Genomic DNA, 17,743 nt, shown 5'->3' on the forward strand with positions numbered 1-17,743 from the left:
GGAGAGGTTTCACATACTTAGAGATATGTGGGAGAGGTTTCACATAATTAGAGATATGTGGGAGAGGTTTCACATACTTAGAGGTATGTGGGAGAGGTTTCACGTACTTAGAGAGATTTGGGAGAGATTCGACATACTAAGAGTTAGAGTGAAAACGATTAAGAGTGTCTTCGGGTGTGATGAATGATAGTGTTCGGCTTCGCAATGCAAGGTCTTTAGACCCCGTTGTGCCATGATTTAGGATCTTACGCACTCCCTATGAGTATGCAACATTGTATTATTGTTTTTGTTCATTGTTTAGCACCAATGCTAAGGAAATTTAAACACATGAACTTTCCAAGTGGTGTTTTCTCATTAGAATAGTGAGTTATACAGTAATTACATCATATAAACCCTATCATACAAGGTTTTAATCGAGTTGACCGGTTTGACTCGTTGACCTTGACCGGCTTAGACTTGACCCGATTTTGACTATTGTCACACATATATACTTGTTGTTGAACTCGATTCCAAATATTTCTCTAGTATGATCAATATTGAATTCCTTCTCCATGCAATTCTGAAAGAATAACATACATTAGTCATTAGTAGTACTAGTTAAACAAATATACTTGTTGTTAACAGACATTCTCAAAGACATTCTAACAGAATTTATTTATATAAATAAATTCTAACAGAATACATTACATAATGCACTTAAATCATAGTCTTTTCTTCTATATCCATAAACATTCTAAAGCATGTATAAATGTAATCTGTCAGAATTACTAGCAACACATGTTTTGTGTAATATTTATATTCTCATAGAATGAACATGTGTTTGCATTCTGATATGAAAAAAAATTAAAGAATAAAATTCAAGTTCATTCTTATAGAACAATCATTGTAAAAGAATAAAATTAAAGCTTCCCTACCTTTTTTGGTTGTCTAGGTTTGATCAATTTGCAGGATTACATGTGAAGAATATTTAAATATTCTTCATTCAGGAAGAATAGTAGCCTTCCTCAAACTAAAGCCTTTCTTTATTCTAAAAGAATATTGCCCTTATTCTGAAAGAATTTACAGGTCAATTCTTACGAAAATGACATTCTATGAGAATAACTTCGGTAAGAAAGATTGAAATTACAAAAAACGCAATAAGCTAGTTTCTCAAAGAATACCTACAAAAAAAGCAATAAAACCTATTATACAAATATCACTTGGAAATAATTGAAATTACAATGTCTTTCACAATTGAGTGATAAGATAAAAAGTTGTAACTCCACCATCAAGTTATTTATTTTCTAGAAATTTCTCATCATTGACTTGTAAAAAATGTAACAGTGGCCTTGTTTTGATTGTTCATTACATTAGTGTTGCACATACACACGAGTTTACATAACATTTTGATTAAACTTAATGTCAAAAATAGGAATTAGTAAGAAATAATAAACTAGGTCCTTTTTTCATCGATTTGACTATGTAGAAACAAAGCATATTTAATCTAAGTCTAGTCTAGTATAAGAAGCTCTATTGATTCTAAGTATACAAATATTAATATAAAGAGTCTAGTGGGGTTGTTTGCGATATATTCAAGAATTCACTCCTAAACATAAGAACTCATATTCAACATACAAAACTAATAAAGTCATTAAATCCAATAGCTTTCGTTCTATTTTCCCCAACCATACAATTGTGCTCAATACCACAAAAGAATTTAAATGCAAATACAATATGCAATCAAGAAGGCCATAAAGTACAGTGTACTTCATAATGTATAGATCTGTAGAAAAGGCCAAAAGGGGTTTAAGACATAAATCAAGAACGGGTTTAGAATTTAAAAAAAGAAAAAAGAAAAAACTATGCTTAGTTCATACATAATTAGAAATTCCAAAAAGAGTTTAAGCAATAAATTCATTAAATATATAAATTCAAAACCTTTATGAATGATGATTCAATGAACGATATATGAGAACAGAGGTCATTAAAATTCTTGAGAATACACCCAAATTATAGAAAAACTAGTGAATAATCCAAGATAGGTTACCTATAAACTAATGAATCTTTCAATTTCTTGATTCTGGTTTTCAGTATGAGTCACAACAGATTGAGAATGCATCGATGCCGGTTTATGAAACCCAGATTCAAAAACCGAATCTTGATTCTTTGTTGGTGGTTGGTATGAATACTTATATTTTTGTTGTTGAAGATTGAGTAGATAAAAATCATTGAGACCGCACGCGCATAAGAAGAAGCAGAAGCGGAACGATAGTGATTTCAATTTATGGCTAATGTTCTAAATTTATCTTTGCTTCTTGCGTGATATAAGGAATTTTTTTTGATCTACCATAATTAACTATGCAAAGATTACTATAATACTCTTAAATGATTTATTTAATGATTTATTTTTTTCTAAATTCCTATTGGTGCATTCATGCACACAATAGTTGCTAGAAACATTTGAACCTAACTCTCTCTCTCTCTCTCTTTATATATATATATATATATGTATTAGTTATTCCAAAATTATCTATGGGCAGCTAACAACACTAACAACACTGACCCCATCCTAGGTCTCCCATATAACCACGCTTGCAAACATCCTAAACAAACATTTATAATGTATTCAAACATCCTAAACAAACATTTCTAATGTAAATCATAAATTTAAGGAATCAAATATCATTAGTCGAAACTAAAGGGCACCGTATGTAAATAATTGTAACCAACTATCTCATTAACTTTTGCAAGTGGATATTATAAGAATAATTGGAAGATATTTATTTTTTTTAAAAAAATAAACTCATTACAATTGAAAATTTCGAGCCAAAGAAGGCTAAGTTTCATTATTAATAAAAGGTGAATTTACAATGAAAAAAAAAGAAATTATATATAGAACAAAATTAGGATAATCAAATTAAGAAAATTTGTTGAAATTTCATTATAGAAAGTACAAAATAAGTGTGGATGCATACAACATAGAAATTAAACGTTAACTATATGATTGTTACTTAAAGAATGCCATTATCAAGCCACCTCATAAGCATGCTTAAACATTCTTTAGGTTTATACTCCGGAGCTGTATGGCCTCCTCCCTTTAATAACATTAAAAATTGTCAACTATCAAGATCACATCAACTTATTTTTCTTTTGCCTCATGAAATTTTCAAAACATAGGTTCATAATGTTTTTTACTGCATAGTTGGTTTCAGGATAGTATACTTGCATTGGGTTGAAGTTTCAGTAACTAACAAGTGTGGGAGGGATTCTTTGTGGGCACTCGGTGTTTATGCCAACTACCAATAGATTACTATTTTATGCTCTTTTGATGATATGATATGGTCAAGCTCAGTGTTGCTAGGAAAATAATCCTTTTGTATATTTTGTTGTAGTTGTCAAAGTCAACCTCTTTTAGTAAGTCAAACATTGAAATTTTCATGACGCAAGAGAAGCGGTGAGTAAGGAGAGGATATGAGGAAGATATCTCACCTTTACAGTAGCATATGTCAAGTTGTAGTTCTTGTTTGAGTATTTCATGGTGTATCTGTAACAAAATAAGATAACAACATATTTTTTAAAAACAAAATACTTCTATTTTTAACATTTTTAGATGATTAAAAGACAATGAAAATACAACTAACCCGGCTACTTGTTCATCAACAAAAAAAGGTCTCCAATCATTCACAATTAATAGATTTAACGATTCAATCCAGTTAATCGTAGCCATATATGGAATAACCATGTCATGATCTCCACTGTAAATGTAAAGGTTTGCATTAAAGTTCTCAAAATACCACATTCTTCATGAAAAAGGTCGAAAACAAGTGAACTCTAGTTTTATATATAAGTGATATTGTTCCACCAACATGGCTTAAACCAAGTATCATGTAAGATATAAATCAAGTAAATAATGGCCCATATGTGACATATTGTCAGGTATATAATACATATTACATGGGTACATAAAAGAGTCTAGTGCCCACAAGAAGTTAAATCTACATTAGAATTAAAACCCCCACATTGAAGTTGTTTTGACTCAAATCGTTAACTTTTTTTTTCCATAAATACCACTAGGGAACCAAGTTTTATGCATCATTCGGGGTCAAGTGACTCTAGTTTTAGGTTAAAAAGAATAGATATAAAATAATAGGAGAAAGAGATGGATGAAGAGTAACACCTATATACAAGAGCTCGACAATGTTTATCAATAAGCTTTCGATGATAAGAAACTGCACTTATGACATTGTGCGTGTAAGATATTGGTTCCGTATCAGTACTAAAAACCAAGGTTTCATTGCATCGTACCCACTCGATTCCATTTAACTCCTGGTGACCATGAAAAGTATCATATATGATCAAGTTGAATATGAGTAATAGAACTCGTTGTGAGCTACAAACCTCAGGAATGTGAAGAGCCTCTTGCACATCTCTTCTGTTAGCCCATATTGAGGAGTACACATAGTTGTCATCCTGCCACAAGTAAAAAAAAAAATAAAAAGAATAAATGAATGATACTTGTGAATATCTCATATGTAAATGCATACTACCAAACAAAAATTGCATCTTTTTCTTGTTAATAAACAAGAAAAGAAAAGAGATAAAACGACACAAAGAATTAACGTGGATGTGACGTACAACGAGCAGGATCTAGATAACTCTTCAATTACTCTTGGCTATTTTCAAAGTGATTACATTGGAATCCATATCTATGAATACTTATAACCATAAAACCCAAAAAACTATTGCGACAAGCCAATAAACAAGAAATATAGAATAACTAAGCAGGTCCAAACATGTATCCCTTTGAAATCACCATTCGGATTTCTTCACTTTGTCTGGGATTGGGTTGCTTATTTCACTCATTAAAATCCAAGCCACACTCTAAAATCTTCACCGTGAATTGAAGTCTGCTTAACGATGAAGGATTCCAAATAGTCATCTCCTTCCTGCTGGTTAGCCTCAAAATGACTTATCTCTTGAGAATATTTGCAAATAGAACTAATACTTGAACTTATTCCTTGCTAGCGCCTTTGTTAACATATTTTTCAGGTTCTCTTTAGTAGCTATATTCAAAATAGAGAACCTATCTTCTTCAAGAACATCATGAATGAAATTCATCATGACATAAATATTCTTTGTTTTATTAGAATAAAATATATTCTTTTCCAGGACTAAAGCAGGATTAAAGCTGGTTGTTACAATACGAAGTATGATTCTCCAACTTCACATCAAGACTCCATGTAACCATGTATCCATATGCATTTTGTAATCCCTACGGTGAATGACATGTAATACACCTCAGTTGTTAACAAGGCAACCGTTAGCTGTAATGTTTCCTTCCAACTAATATCACACCCAAACAAGGTAACAATATAGAATGTAAATGATTGTATATTCATCAAGTGTCCACCACAATATGAGTCTACATAGACAATAAAACCATCACTACCTTTTCTAAGCTAGACATATATTAGGCATTCCTTTTTAGTATCACATAATCCATTGACTGCTTTCCAGGGAGTCTTCCCCAAATTACTCATAAACTTGTTACTTAGTGTATAAGCCATATCAAATCTAGTACAAACATATCATACATAAGGCTTCCAACAACATTGGAATATGGAACTTTTCTCATGTAACATTTCTTCTCATATGTATTTGGTATTGTGTTGTGGTCAAGTTTAAAGTGTGCCACTAAAGGTGTACATACTGATTTGGATAGGTCAATAAAATAATTTTAAGACTTCCTCAATATATGTTTGTTGAAAAACTTATAAGACTTCCTCAATCTATATTCTTATAACAACCATGCTCTTCTATCTATCCAAATATCTATGCCTAGTATCTTCTTTGTTGCATCTAAATCCTTCATCTTGAACGAATTTTATAGTAAAGTTTTCAAGTCATTAGTTGCATCTATATTGTTAATTGAAATTAACATGCCATCCACATATAGAAAAAATATATATATGAACCATCAATAATTTTTTTTTCATGTAGACACAATTATCATACTAGTTTCAATAATAGCCATGAGAAACCATTAATGAATCAAATATATGGTACCACTGTCTTAGGGACTATTTCATGTTGAAAGTTAATCTAGACTTAAGGGCATTTTGTAAACTAACTTAATTAGTAGTTATGGAGGTTATCTGAACCGCCAGAGTTAAAAGGGTGTTATCGTTCATCAAGAGTTGCAATGTTTCATGCTGTGTCTGTATAAATATTATGTCCATGTATCAATGTAAAAAGTGCCGATACTGTGATTAATAATAAAATCCTGTTTTTTTGCACAAGAGTTTTTTCTGTTCTATCTTTTGTCTTTAATGTTTCTCCAACATTTCAAACCATAACGATATTTCTGCAATAATCACACATTATCATTCTTGGTATCAATAAACTATTAAATGCGCCAACCATGGCCAATATAGCCTGAATTGTTCTTGTGCTATCAAATAGGTAAGAAAATTTCGTGATAGTTGATCCCTTCATTTTGTGAGAAATCCTTTACCACCAGACTTTCTTTTAATCTCGTTGATACAACACCCATAATTCATTCTTTCCTTTCAAGGACCTATTTGCATGCTACTGGTTATGCTCTATTTTTAACAATACTAGATCCCATGTTTGCTTTTTCTCTAACAGTTGTATTTATGTGTTCATTTCTACTAACCAATATGATGCTTCTTTACATAAAATAAAATCTTTACATGATCTCATCCCATCCGAATTGATATTACTTGCAACTGCCAATGCATATGCAATTGAATATGTCACAAGTATTGACACATCGTGTATATTTTGCAGGCTTCTAAATTTTCGTCTTTTGCTTCCTTTTCATTATAGATTCTGACTCATTTTCTTCATTCTCATCATCACCTGTGACTAGGCTCTCCCTCTTTATGTTCTTCTTGGGACTCTTCTTTCCTAGTATGTTCATCATGGAGTTGTTATTCATCATCTATCACAACCTTATTTGGAGTTCGTGTTTCAAACTTCACCTTTTACGTAGCACCATGGTCTTTTACCCATACAATATTTATAATTTCTGATCTCTAATCACACATAGAAGATTCATAAAACGCAACATCTATGCTAATTATAAATATTAGATATTTACCTTCTTCTGTATGTTATAGTCGATAACCTTTAACTCTAGCATCAAATCTTAGAAATATGCACTTCATAACTCTCAGCTCCAGTTTACCATCATTAAATGAGCATAAACAAGGAAAAAATATACATCGATGATAAGAACAAGGTCTAATTAATAGAGTAGAATATTCTAGATTTATGTATAATTGTTATTTATTTGTATAGATCCTATTATTTAGAATATCTTGTTGTAATATTCTTATATATATATATATATATATATATATATATATATATATATATATATAGATTAATGATATACACCGATCTCACGGTGATTCATTCTAAATCTCTCATGGTATCAGCCTAAAACACGATTCTGGCCGTACTCCCCCCCTCCTTCTTCTTCTTCCTCTGCTAATGTTCTCATGGCCACCGATGATGCGCCCCTCTCTCTTTCCACAATCATTCATATGCTCAACATTAAGCTAAACTCCACCAACTATCTGTTATGGAGTAAACAAATGTTGCCCTTATTAACCTATCAACAATTATTGCCCTATGTTGATGGTTCCTCACCTAAACCGGCGGCCACCATTGTTTCTGGCGACACCTCCACTGGAAATCCTTCCTATGCCAAATGGATCGCTGCTGATCAAAAAGCCTTAATTCTCCTTCAAGCTTCTCTAAAGAAGCTATGGCCGAAGCCCTAGGCCATAATACCTCTCATGCACTTTGGACTACCCTTGCCTCCACCTACAGTCATGATTCTCTCGAGCGCACTCACACCCCCAAGGATTCTCTCCGGCACTTAAAAAAGGTACTTCTACTGTTGCTGAGTACTCTCGTAAATTTAAAAGCATATGTGATCAGCTTACTTCTATCCGCCACTCTCTTGCTAATGATGACAAGTGTCACTGGTTCTTGTGTGGACTGGGTTCTTCCTTTGAGACATTCTCGACAACACAATGCCTCATCACACCTTGTCCAAATTTCCGTGATCTTGTCTCCCAAGCAGAAAGTCATGAATTGTTTCTTCAATCGGTGAGTGATTCCTCTGTCCCTCCTGTTGCCTTTAATACCACTTCCTCGTACAGCTCCAACAACTCTACCTCTTCACGAGGCCGAGGTCGCGGCTTCAACAACTCCTTTCGTGGCAATTCTCAACGTGGTAGAGGCAGAGGTAATAGAAGACCACCTCATTGCCAATTATGCAGGAAAGATGGACATTATGCGAATCAATGCCCCGATTTGCAAACCTTTGCTTCACGACCACCTTCTCTTGACGCAAATCCTGTTGAGGCTTTTCAATCCCAATGTAACACATCTACTTCGGATTGGTTTGTTGACACCGGTGCATCTGCCCACATGACACCAAATCCTTCCAATCTTGATGGCTCTACAGCTTATAAAGGTAATGCTTCTGTGTTTCTTGGCAATGATCAACATGCTTCTATTTCTCATATTGGAAAATCTTCAACTTTTCCTAATATATCATTACTTGATGTTCTTGTGGTTCCAAATATTACCAAAAGTTTGCTATCTGTTAGCAAATAACCGAAGACAATGAAGTTGATGTTGTATTTTCTAATCCAAATTTTCTGATTCAGAATCGTCATTCCTAGGAAACTCTAGCACAAGGAAGGCGTAAAAATGGCTTATATGTTTTAGATCGTGGTCACCTAGATTTTTTGGCAAAAATATCTTCTAGACGTTTACATGCATCTTTTGAACTTTGGCATTGTCGTTTGGGTCATGTTTCATATGACATTATTTCATGTTTAAATAAATTGGGTTGTTTGTCTCTTACATCTATTTTGCCACATACAAATGCATGCTCTCCTTGTCAATTGTCTAAAAATAAAAGGCTTTCATTTGATCTTAATGACCAACATTCCTTGCATGTCCTTGATTTGATTCATTGTGATCTTTGGGGACCTTCACCGGTTACATCTATGGATGGTTTTCGATATTATGTTATTTTTGTTGATGATTTTTCGAGATTCACATGGTTTTATCCGTTGAAGAAGAAATCAGATTTCTATGATGTCCTTGAAGTGTTCATTGTTTTTGTTCAAACACAATTTTCAAGCAAGATTAAGGTTTTTCAATCTGATGGCGGTACTGAATTTGTTAACAATAGGGTTTGATCTATATTTACCGCTAATGGTACACATCATCGTATGTCTTGTCCTTACACACCTCAGCAAAATGGACGAGCAGAACGTAAACATCGCCATATCACTGAAACTGGGCTAGCTATGATGTTTCATTCTCATATTCCTGCTACTTTATGGACACATGCCTTCAGCTCTACTACTTATATCATAAATCGACTGCCATCCAAGCTACTTGACACCAAATCTCCATATGAGCTGCTTTTTTCATCACAACCAAATTATGGTAATTTTCGTGTGTTTGGTTGTTGCGTATACCCTTATTTGCGGGATTACTCATCTCACAAGCTTGCTCATCGTAGTTCTCCATGTGTTTTCATTGGGTATCATACCCAACACAAGGGATATCAGTGTCTTGATCCCTCTACGTGGCATATTTATATTACTTGTCATGCTCAATTTGACGAAAAATTGTTCCCCTTCTCTAATAACAAAACAGCCTCTCCTCATGCGAGCCTCTTGCTGTCCACCTATTGCGATGACTATGTTTTTCCATATCCTCCTTCACAACCGGTCTCTCCTACCTCTAATTCGGTATCATCAGCAGCCCCGTGTCAACTATGTAGTGATCATCCGCAACCTCCTCCTGAACCTGATCATCAGCAGAAAAATCATCCATCATCGCCGATCCATACTCCACTTGCTTCGCCTCCACCCACGCCACCAGCTTCTCCGACTGCTGCTGCACCTCCACAAGGACATCCTATGATAACTCGAGCCAAATTTGGTATTTTTAAGCCTCGTCATCGTGCTGATTTGTCTTATGTTTTGTCATCTCCTATTCACCATGCCTTATTTGCTGCAAAAGAGCCTAAAGGTTTCAAAACGGTTGCCAAAGATCCCAAGTGGTTTTCAGCCATGTGTGATGAAATGCATGCATTAAAATTAAATTCCACATGGGATCCTGTACCTCGTCCATGACATACCAACATTGTTCGTTCCAAGTGGGTTTTTCGTGCCAAGTTTCATGCTGATGGTTCGATTGATAAGTTTAAAGCTCGTCTTGTTGCTCAAGGGTTTACTCGATCAGGTTCCAGGGCTCGATTATTCTGCCACCTTTAGTCCTGTTGTTAAAGCTTCTACTGTTTGTATTATCTTATCTCTTGCAGTTCTTAACAAATGGCCATTGCATCAACTTGATGTTAAAAATGCTTTTTTGCATGGTGATTTATCTAATACTGTCTTCATGGAGCAACCACCTGGGTTTGTTGACTCACGCTTTCCTAATCATGTTTGTCGTTTAAAAAAGGCTCTTTATGGCCTCAAGCAAGCACCTAGAGCCTGGTTTCAACGTCTCAGTGCTTTTCTCTTAAGTCTTGGATTCTCATGCAGTAGAGCTGATCCGTCGTTGTTCGTTTTTAAAAAGGATTCGACTCTTCTCTACTTATTAGTCTATGTTGAAGATATTATTCTCACCGGCATAATCCCTCTATTATACGAACTTTCATCAATCGTTTGAATAAGGAATTTCTTATCATTGATCTTGGAAAGCTTAATTACTTTCTTAGATGACACTGGTCTTTTTCTTAGCCAATCGAAGTATGCCCATGATATTCTATCTCGTGCTCACATGTTGGATGCTAAACCGGTTTCTACACCACTTTCTACTACGAATTATTTCACAAGTCAGGGTACTCCATTTTCTGATGCCACTTTATATCAGTCTCTAGTTGGTGCATTACAGTACCTCACAATCACTCGTCCTGACTTGTTTTATGCCGTTAATCAAGTGAGTCAATTCTTACATGCTCCTATGGTTGATCGCTTTAATGCTATCAAACGTATCTTACGTTATGTCAAAGGCACTCTCTCATATGGGCTTTCATTCTCTCATGCATCGTCTCCTTCTATTTTGGGGTATCTGATGCTGAGTGGGCACGTTGTATCGAGACACGACGATCTACTTATGGTTACTCTATCTTTTTTGGGGGAAATTTGGTTTCCTGGAGTGCTAAGAAACAACCCACCGTGTCTCGCTCTAGTTGTGAGTCGGAATATCGAGCTCTTGCCAACACTGCTTCAGAGGTTATTTGGATTATTCACTTACTTTATGAATTATATGTTCTGCCTTCTGAACGTCCAACAATTATGTGTGACAATCGCAGTGCTATTTTTCTTAGTCAAAATCCTGTTGCTCACAAACATGCCAAGCATATAGATATCGATTATCACTTTGTTCGTGAATTGGTTCTTTCTGGCAAGCTGCATACTAAGTATGTCTCTACTCATCTTCAACTTGCGGATATTTTCACGAAAAGCTTACCCAGACCTTTATTTGAGGATTTTCGTTCCAAGTTTTGGGTCGGTCCTTGCCCGACTTCGCTTGGGGGGGGGGGGGTAATAGAGTAGAATATTCTAGATTTATGTTTAATTGTTATTTATTTGTATAGATCCTATTATTTAGGATATCTTGTTGTAATCTTCTTTTATATATATTGATTAATGATATACACTGATATCACGGTGATTCATTCTAAATCTCTCACTAATGGACTAAACATCTTTAGGAGTCTTCCATCATTTGTAATTGATAGAGATCTATTTACTAGATATCAAGTAATATTCAATGCTTTGGCCCAAAAATATTTTGATATACCAATATATATATATATATATATATATATATATATATATATATATATATATATATATATATATATACGTATTCTATGTTGCGTTAGTGTTTTGTACCTTTGTTCTGCAACCCCATTTTGTTGTAGAGTGTATCGTACAATATAGTACCAGAATATACCTACCTTTTACACAAGTGATCAGTGCATTGTAAAACTCTAATCCATTATTTGTTTTGAGTGTCTTGACATGTTTCCCTATTCGTTTTTCAACCATGGTCTTCCGCTCCATGAACCGCCCAACACCTTATTTTTTGTTTTAGAAAATACAACCAAACATTTCTTGAGTAGTTATCAATAAAATTCATGAAATCTGAGCATCCACCACATGAATTCATTGGAGAAGTTCCATATAAATTTGAATGAATATTCTCAAGGATTTATTTGTCATATGCTTACCAGATCTGAAATTCACCATGTGTTGCTTTGCCGTGACACAAGCTTTATAGTATTTCATCTTCCCAGTTATGTCGACCAAGCAATTCATGTTTATCCGAAATTGAAATTCCCTTCTTGCTCATGTGACTCGTCGTTAATGCCATAATTTTGACTATCATCACACTTTTTCAAATATTAACAAACAACCACCTTTCATGTCACTAAGTTATCTTCCAGAAAGTAATCCCATGTTATAGTTTCCTTTTTCATCACCATGAGTGCACTTTTGTGAATTTTAACCGATCATCTTCATCATAATACCTGTGTACATGTTTGAATAAATATTCAACAGAAATCAAATTAATCAGAAGATCTGGAATACACTAGCAATCTAGGTTTTTGACCATACCGTTATGCATTTTAATCTTTAATATGCCATTGTTCTTGATACTCCATATCCCATCATCACCAAACTTTACTGTGCCAGTCTTTTTCTTGAAAGAAAAATAGATTGAGTGAGAAAGTCATATGATGAGATACATATTTGTCCAAAATCGAAGTGTCTGCAAAACCAACCATACATACAACTATAATGTCACTTAAGTCTCATTGTGTTGTGGACAATCCCTTTTGAAGTATCCTTATCTTTACATGATAACATTTAAATTCCATGGATACATTAGACTTAGATCGTGAATTTCCCCTGTTTCCACCCTCCCTGTTTTGTATTTTACTGTTGCCAACAAACAAAAATGAACTGAAACCCCCTCATTACCAAAAACCCCACGTTTCAGTTCCTTGGACAACAAGGTATCCTTCCAGTCAAAGGTAGTAATCTTTGTTCTACTATATAACATGGTATCAAGAAATTCTCATATAATTTCGACAAGAACACACAAAAAAGAAAGATCTTGATCCTCATTTTTGAAGTTACCATCACCACCTTGTATATCAAGAATAATATGACTAACATTGTCCTGATGATCTATTACATCAGTACTTTCTTTCATCGAATGGTATACAGATGTTTATGATACAACCAATCCGTGAGAGAGTTATTATAATACTTGTCCCAAAGTTTCTCCCAATGCCCAAAAGCAGTTGATTGGTCCACAACCTCCTATAGCACTTCATCAGTTGCACTATGTGCTTTTGCCAAAACATTTACTTCGCATCGGCCGTCATATCCTTCGGCAATTTTGCCTCTCCTTCCAATGTCACTGCACAACCCTATTGAATAAAGAGCCTTCATCCTCATCTTCCACATCATGTTCATTCGAACATATTTAGCCACTCGAACAACCGAGACTATGATACAAGTTGTGAAGAAAGCAAGCAAAGAAAGCAATGAAACGACATAAAGTATTAACATGGTTTCATTGATGTGACCTACATCCACACGTAGGAATCAGAGAAGTCTTTTATTCCTCATGATTGTTTTCAAAGTGATTACACTGGGATCCCTAGCTATGAATACCTATAGCCGTAAACCCTTAAAACTATAGCGCTGAGCCCATAGGATAAGTATTTTTTTAATGTACGGCTTCGAGCCTATTGACTCTTGGTCTACTCCAAACACTTATCCTTTTGAAAATAGCCATTCCTGTTTCTTCACTTTGTTCTAGGTGAGATTAATATCCAAGTCAAACTCTAACATTGGTCTCATTCTAAAAAACACATTTTCTCCTAAAAATAAATGAACCATTTAATTCACTAAATCTTTCTTTTAATTTGATCACTCTGACATATTCGAGTTTTGAATGTAAATGAGTTTTTCCTAAAAAAATTGAAATATTACTTTTTGAAAGGATAAAAATGTAAGTTGTTTTGATTTTAATATGTCACTAAAGCTATTGTGTTATTTTAAAAGTAAGTGTCTAATATGATGGTCACAAAACTGAATCACCTTTAATTTATTAGAGACAAAATTAAAAGTTTTTAGATAGAGTAATACACGACACCATTGTTTCTGAAGTCGAGGAACATCCGCAGAAGTTTTGTCAAGAGATCTTAAGTCCGTCTTGAAGAGATGAAATTTTAAGGCATTTGAAGTGTCACAAACTGGCTCTAAAATGTGGGGCATGCAAATTCCTTCAAGGAACTGCAAATCGAAATAATAAAGCTTAATTAAACAGAAATATAAAGATTGTGAAACATTAGGTAACAGATAGTATACGATCCATGTTCAAGTCTACTCTGGCACCTTATCTACCACTTGAAGATCATGTACACATCGAGTATTGTTGGGATCCACATTTAAGTACTCTCCATGACAAGTTTCTTTAGTTGACTGCAAAAACATGCACTTTACTTAATTCCTTGATGTATTCAATTATGTATGGGCAGACAACTCAAGTGTATTTATTTACATTGTAGATTGCATCTGATAAAAGTGCCATACGATGAGCAAATGGTATTCTTGAATTGTAGTCACCATTTGTGTCTGCTAGAGGATTACCAATCACATACCCCTATGTTTGAAAACATACATAAATATATCAGGCAAAGCATTTTCAAATCAAGTCATGCACACCAACATTTTTTCAAATGATTGATCGATCAATTCGTACTTTGATGTTGATCTGTGGCCCTTCTCCAACTTCATTACCTACAAAATAGGGAAACAAGAAAGACTTTATTTAGTCAAAAAAATGCTTTAGCAGAATAAACAAGATGGCTGTAAAATTTAGTGAATCATATACTTGTGTTTTTGAAACCATCTTTATAGCAAGTATTTGAATATACCGTTATATATTTCCAAAAGAATCATTGGCACCACTAGGCCAGAGTAGGAATCGGCACAAATATATAATGGATTTTTCAGAAATGTAGGATGGTCCACAAGCCACTGTTAATTTGAATAGACATAGCAAGCAAACATTAATGATCTTAGTTCGTATCTAAAACAAATTTCAAAGACACAAATCGAACATGTGAGTATGCCTTTAAATATGTAAAAGTAATCCTTTAGATTCATCAGGAAATTAACTACCTTATCCTTACCTTCCTTAGAAAATGGTAAATCTGCACTGTTGATAATGTATCATTTGTTATATAAGCTTCGGGAGTTTTTGCATAGGAGAATCCAGACCCGGCAGGTTGATCAAGAAATATAATGTTGGCAGCCTAAAATGTAATACTTGTTTCATTAGTTATATCATGAAGAAACTTGTACTCATTGGCTTGTTGACATCAAACATATTAGAAATTTTAAAACGAAATCAACAAGTAAAAGGATACCTTTGTCCAACTGTGAGGGTTTATCTCGAGCATTACGTTCTCCACAGTGGAATTTACATAGTTAATAGTGAACGGGCCTACAACCAACAAGAAGTTAAATAAAATCTATCTAAATTTATGATGGAAATACACATAATTTGGCATTAGTTTATGATATTGGCATATTAAGTTAACAGAGAGTATGTGAAACCTTACACATTACTTGCCATGAACTTTTAAATAAAATCTACCATGACACACATGAATTAAGTAACAAACAAAATTAACAACACCGATTTGTTCTCCATCACTTCTAAGGCATATGACAAATCATTTTTGACTAAATCATGGGATTGTCATCTTAAAAAATGCACTGAAGAACCTTTTGAATGATGGTGAATGGAAATTTTACTCTTTGTTTGCAAATAATGTAAATAACCCGCACACTTCACAGTAATATCAAATTCAAAAATAAATATTTTTAGTGTATATATATATATATATATATATATATATATATATATATATATATATATATATATATATATATAACAACTTCAGATCTTAGAAGTACCTATTTCATACAAAAGGCCAGAAAGACCAGAACAGCCAGGCCCTCCTGTAAGCCAAAGCATGAGAGGGTCGTCTTTTGGGTTTCCTTCTGACTCAACGAAATAGTAAAATAGTTGCACCTCATCATATTCTCCTACCCCAATGTAACTTGAACCATATTGTTGTCTTAAGAGTTAGTATATCTTTCATACTAAATAAAGGATAATAATAACAACAATAACAATATGCACAAAGGTTAAATGCAAGAAATAGCAACGGCATAAATGAATATGTTCATTATAACATTCTACTTCCATATTTTCCTATAATATGGTACTTTGAAAAATCTATCCGGTTATTAAAAGGTCATAAAAAAAACAATTTATGTTTAGTAAGAAAATGATTAAAGGTACAAAGTTAAATTGGTGTAGATTTTTCAGAATATAATGACTTAATAAAATTGAATTAAAGCATAGTTTTATACTAAATTAGAAATATGTTATTTCTTGCATTTAGTCATATATAATGAAACCTTAGTAAATTAAATCAACACATTTTTATTTCAAAGGACAGGGTCTTACCCAGTTTCGAGTGTGAAAGGAAGATCGCCAGGCAAACCTGGCAGAGTCTTAACCAAGAACTGTGATTCAGTAACCTCCAAGAAAACTAGCAGCAATAAAAACACGACACTGCTCCAGTTGTTAAAGCGGATCCATTGTTGAAGATAAGATAGTGACTGTGGTTTCATATTGCTTCTAAGCAAACAGTAAAAATAAATAAATTATATACACAGGTTAATTTCCATACAACGAGATTTATAAGTTAGAACCATGACTAGCACATTGGTAATAATTTGTCATCAACCACCACCCATTACATGCACAAATGAAGAAATTGCAGTGATCCAATTTCCAAAATATGGGCCCTATTTATGAAAGCTGACATGTTCGTCAAGTTTAAATCTGGATCATGAATTCTGGACAAAAATGGACAGTATAATGTCGCATTTAATATAAATGATACTTTCCACCTATTATCTTTCTTAGGAACTAATAACAAAATCTTATGGTGGAAGCTTGGGAATGTAAATTGTATACCTTATGAATTGAATTGAAGTGTATGCCATGAACAAAATGAAACAGGTTCCCGCTGATGATCGGACGACTTCCGGCTGACTAGTGTTGTTACTTGTGCAATCTAGTGTTAAACCGACCATAAGAGTTTCTGGATATAGTCTCTAATCGTTAAAGTTGATATAAGAAGTTGTGGACAAAAGAGTCCTATAGCACGTTAATTTTTCAATAGATTCCACGTAGGTATCCACGTTTTAATTGTTATCATTCATTTCCATTTTATAAATACGAAATATGTCACAAATTTCAAATATTTCAATGATCAAAAGCAAAATTGTAAATTAGATGAAATTACCTGAATGGTCGCCATAGTTTAGTGTGAACATTTTGTCCCTTACGAAAATATCTCCCTTTTAATTAAAAGATTAAATCTTTTTAAAACCTTTATTATTCTTTTAAAATAATTATTTGTGCAAAAACACGGTCACATAGTCTTAGTATTTGATATGTTTTTTTAAACAAAAGATTTAAGTAGGAGTGTTGTTCAATTTTAATATCATTACTGTAAATGGTTATCATTCTCATGACCTACTTAATACACATACACGATAATATATATATATATATATATATATAT

At 33.7% G+C, this 17,743-nt stretch overlaps 1 protein-coding gene across 4 annotated transcripts; it reads right to left on the reverse strand.

Moving 5' to 3' along the window:
* Positions 1–328: 328 nt before the first annotated feature.
* Positions 329–17,271, reverse strand: LOC111891880 (serine carboxypeptidase-like 10). Of its 4 annotated transcripts, XM_052764351.1 has the most exons (15): positions 17,131–17,271; positions 16,615–16,788; positions 16,056–16,201; positions 15,503–15,579; positions 15,266–15,388; positions 15,008–15,110; positions 14,833–14,870; positions 14,632–14,733; positions 14,466–14,552; positions 14,217–14,363; positions 4,378–4,449; positions 4,157–4,305; positions 3,621–3,734; positions 3,469–3,523; positions 331–559 (listed from the first exon to the last, which is right to left on the reverse strand). In XM_052764351.1, exons 1-15 carry the CDS (start codon positions 17,247–17,249, stop codon positions 410–412), a joined length of 1,656 nt encoding a protein of 551 aa, XP_052620311.1. In that variant the 5' UTR covers positions 17,250–17,271; the 3' UTR covers positions 331–409. The 4 variants fall into 4 exon arrangements, with proteins under 4 accessions (XP_052620309.1, XP_052620308.1, XP_052620311.1 ...); XM_052764349.1 differs by having other exon boundaries at positions 329–559; positions 4,157–4,449; positions 16,615–16,785; XM_052764348.1 differs by having other exon boundaries at positions 330–559; positions 4,157–4,449.
* Positions 17,272–17,743: the final 472 nt, after the last annotated feature.

This window comes from Lactuca sativa, chromosome 5, assembly GCF_002870075.4.
Source record: "Lactuca sativa cultivar Salinas chromosome 5, Lsat_Salinas_v11, whole genome shotgun sequence".
NCBI lineage: Eukaryota > Viridiplantae > Streptophyta > Magnoliopsida > Asterales > Asteraceae > Lactuca > Lactuca sativa.

Bases quoted from the DNA above. Each gene is read 5' to 3' on its own strand.
- LOC111891880 (XM_052764348.1), bottom strand. From the start codon at position 17,249: ATGGTCGGTTTAACACTAGATTGCACAAGTAACAACACTAGTCAGCCG. The intron at 3,524-3,620 runs GTTAGTTGTATT...ATTTTGTTACAG, and splicing joins GTTGATGAACAAGTAGCCGG to ATACACCATGAAATACTCAA. The intron at 560-3,468 runs GTGAGATATCTT...TTATTCTTTCAG, and splicing joins TGACATATGCTACTGTAAAG to AATTGCATGGAGAAGGAATT.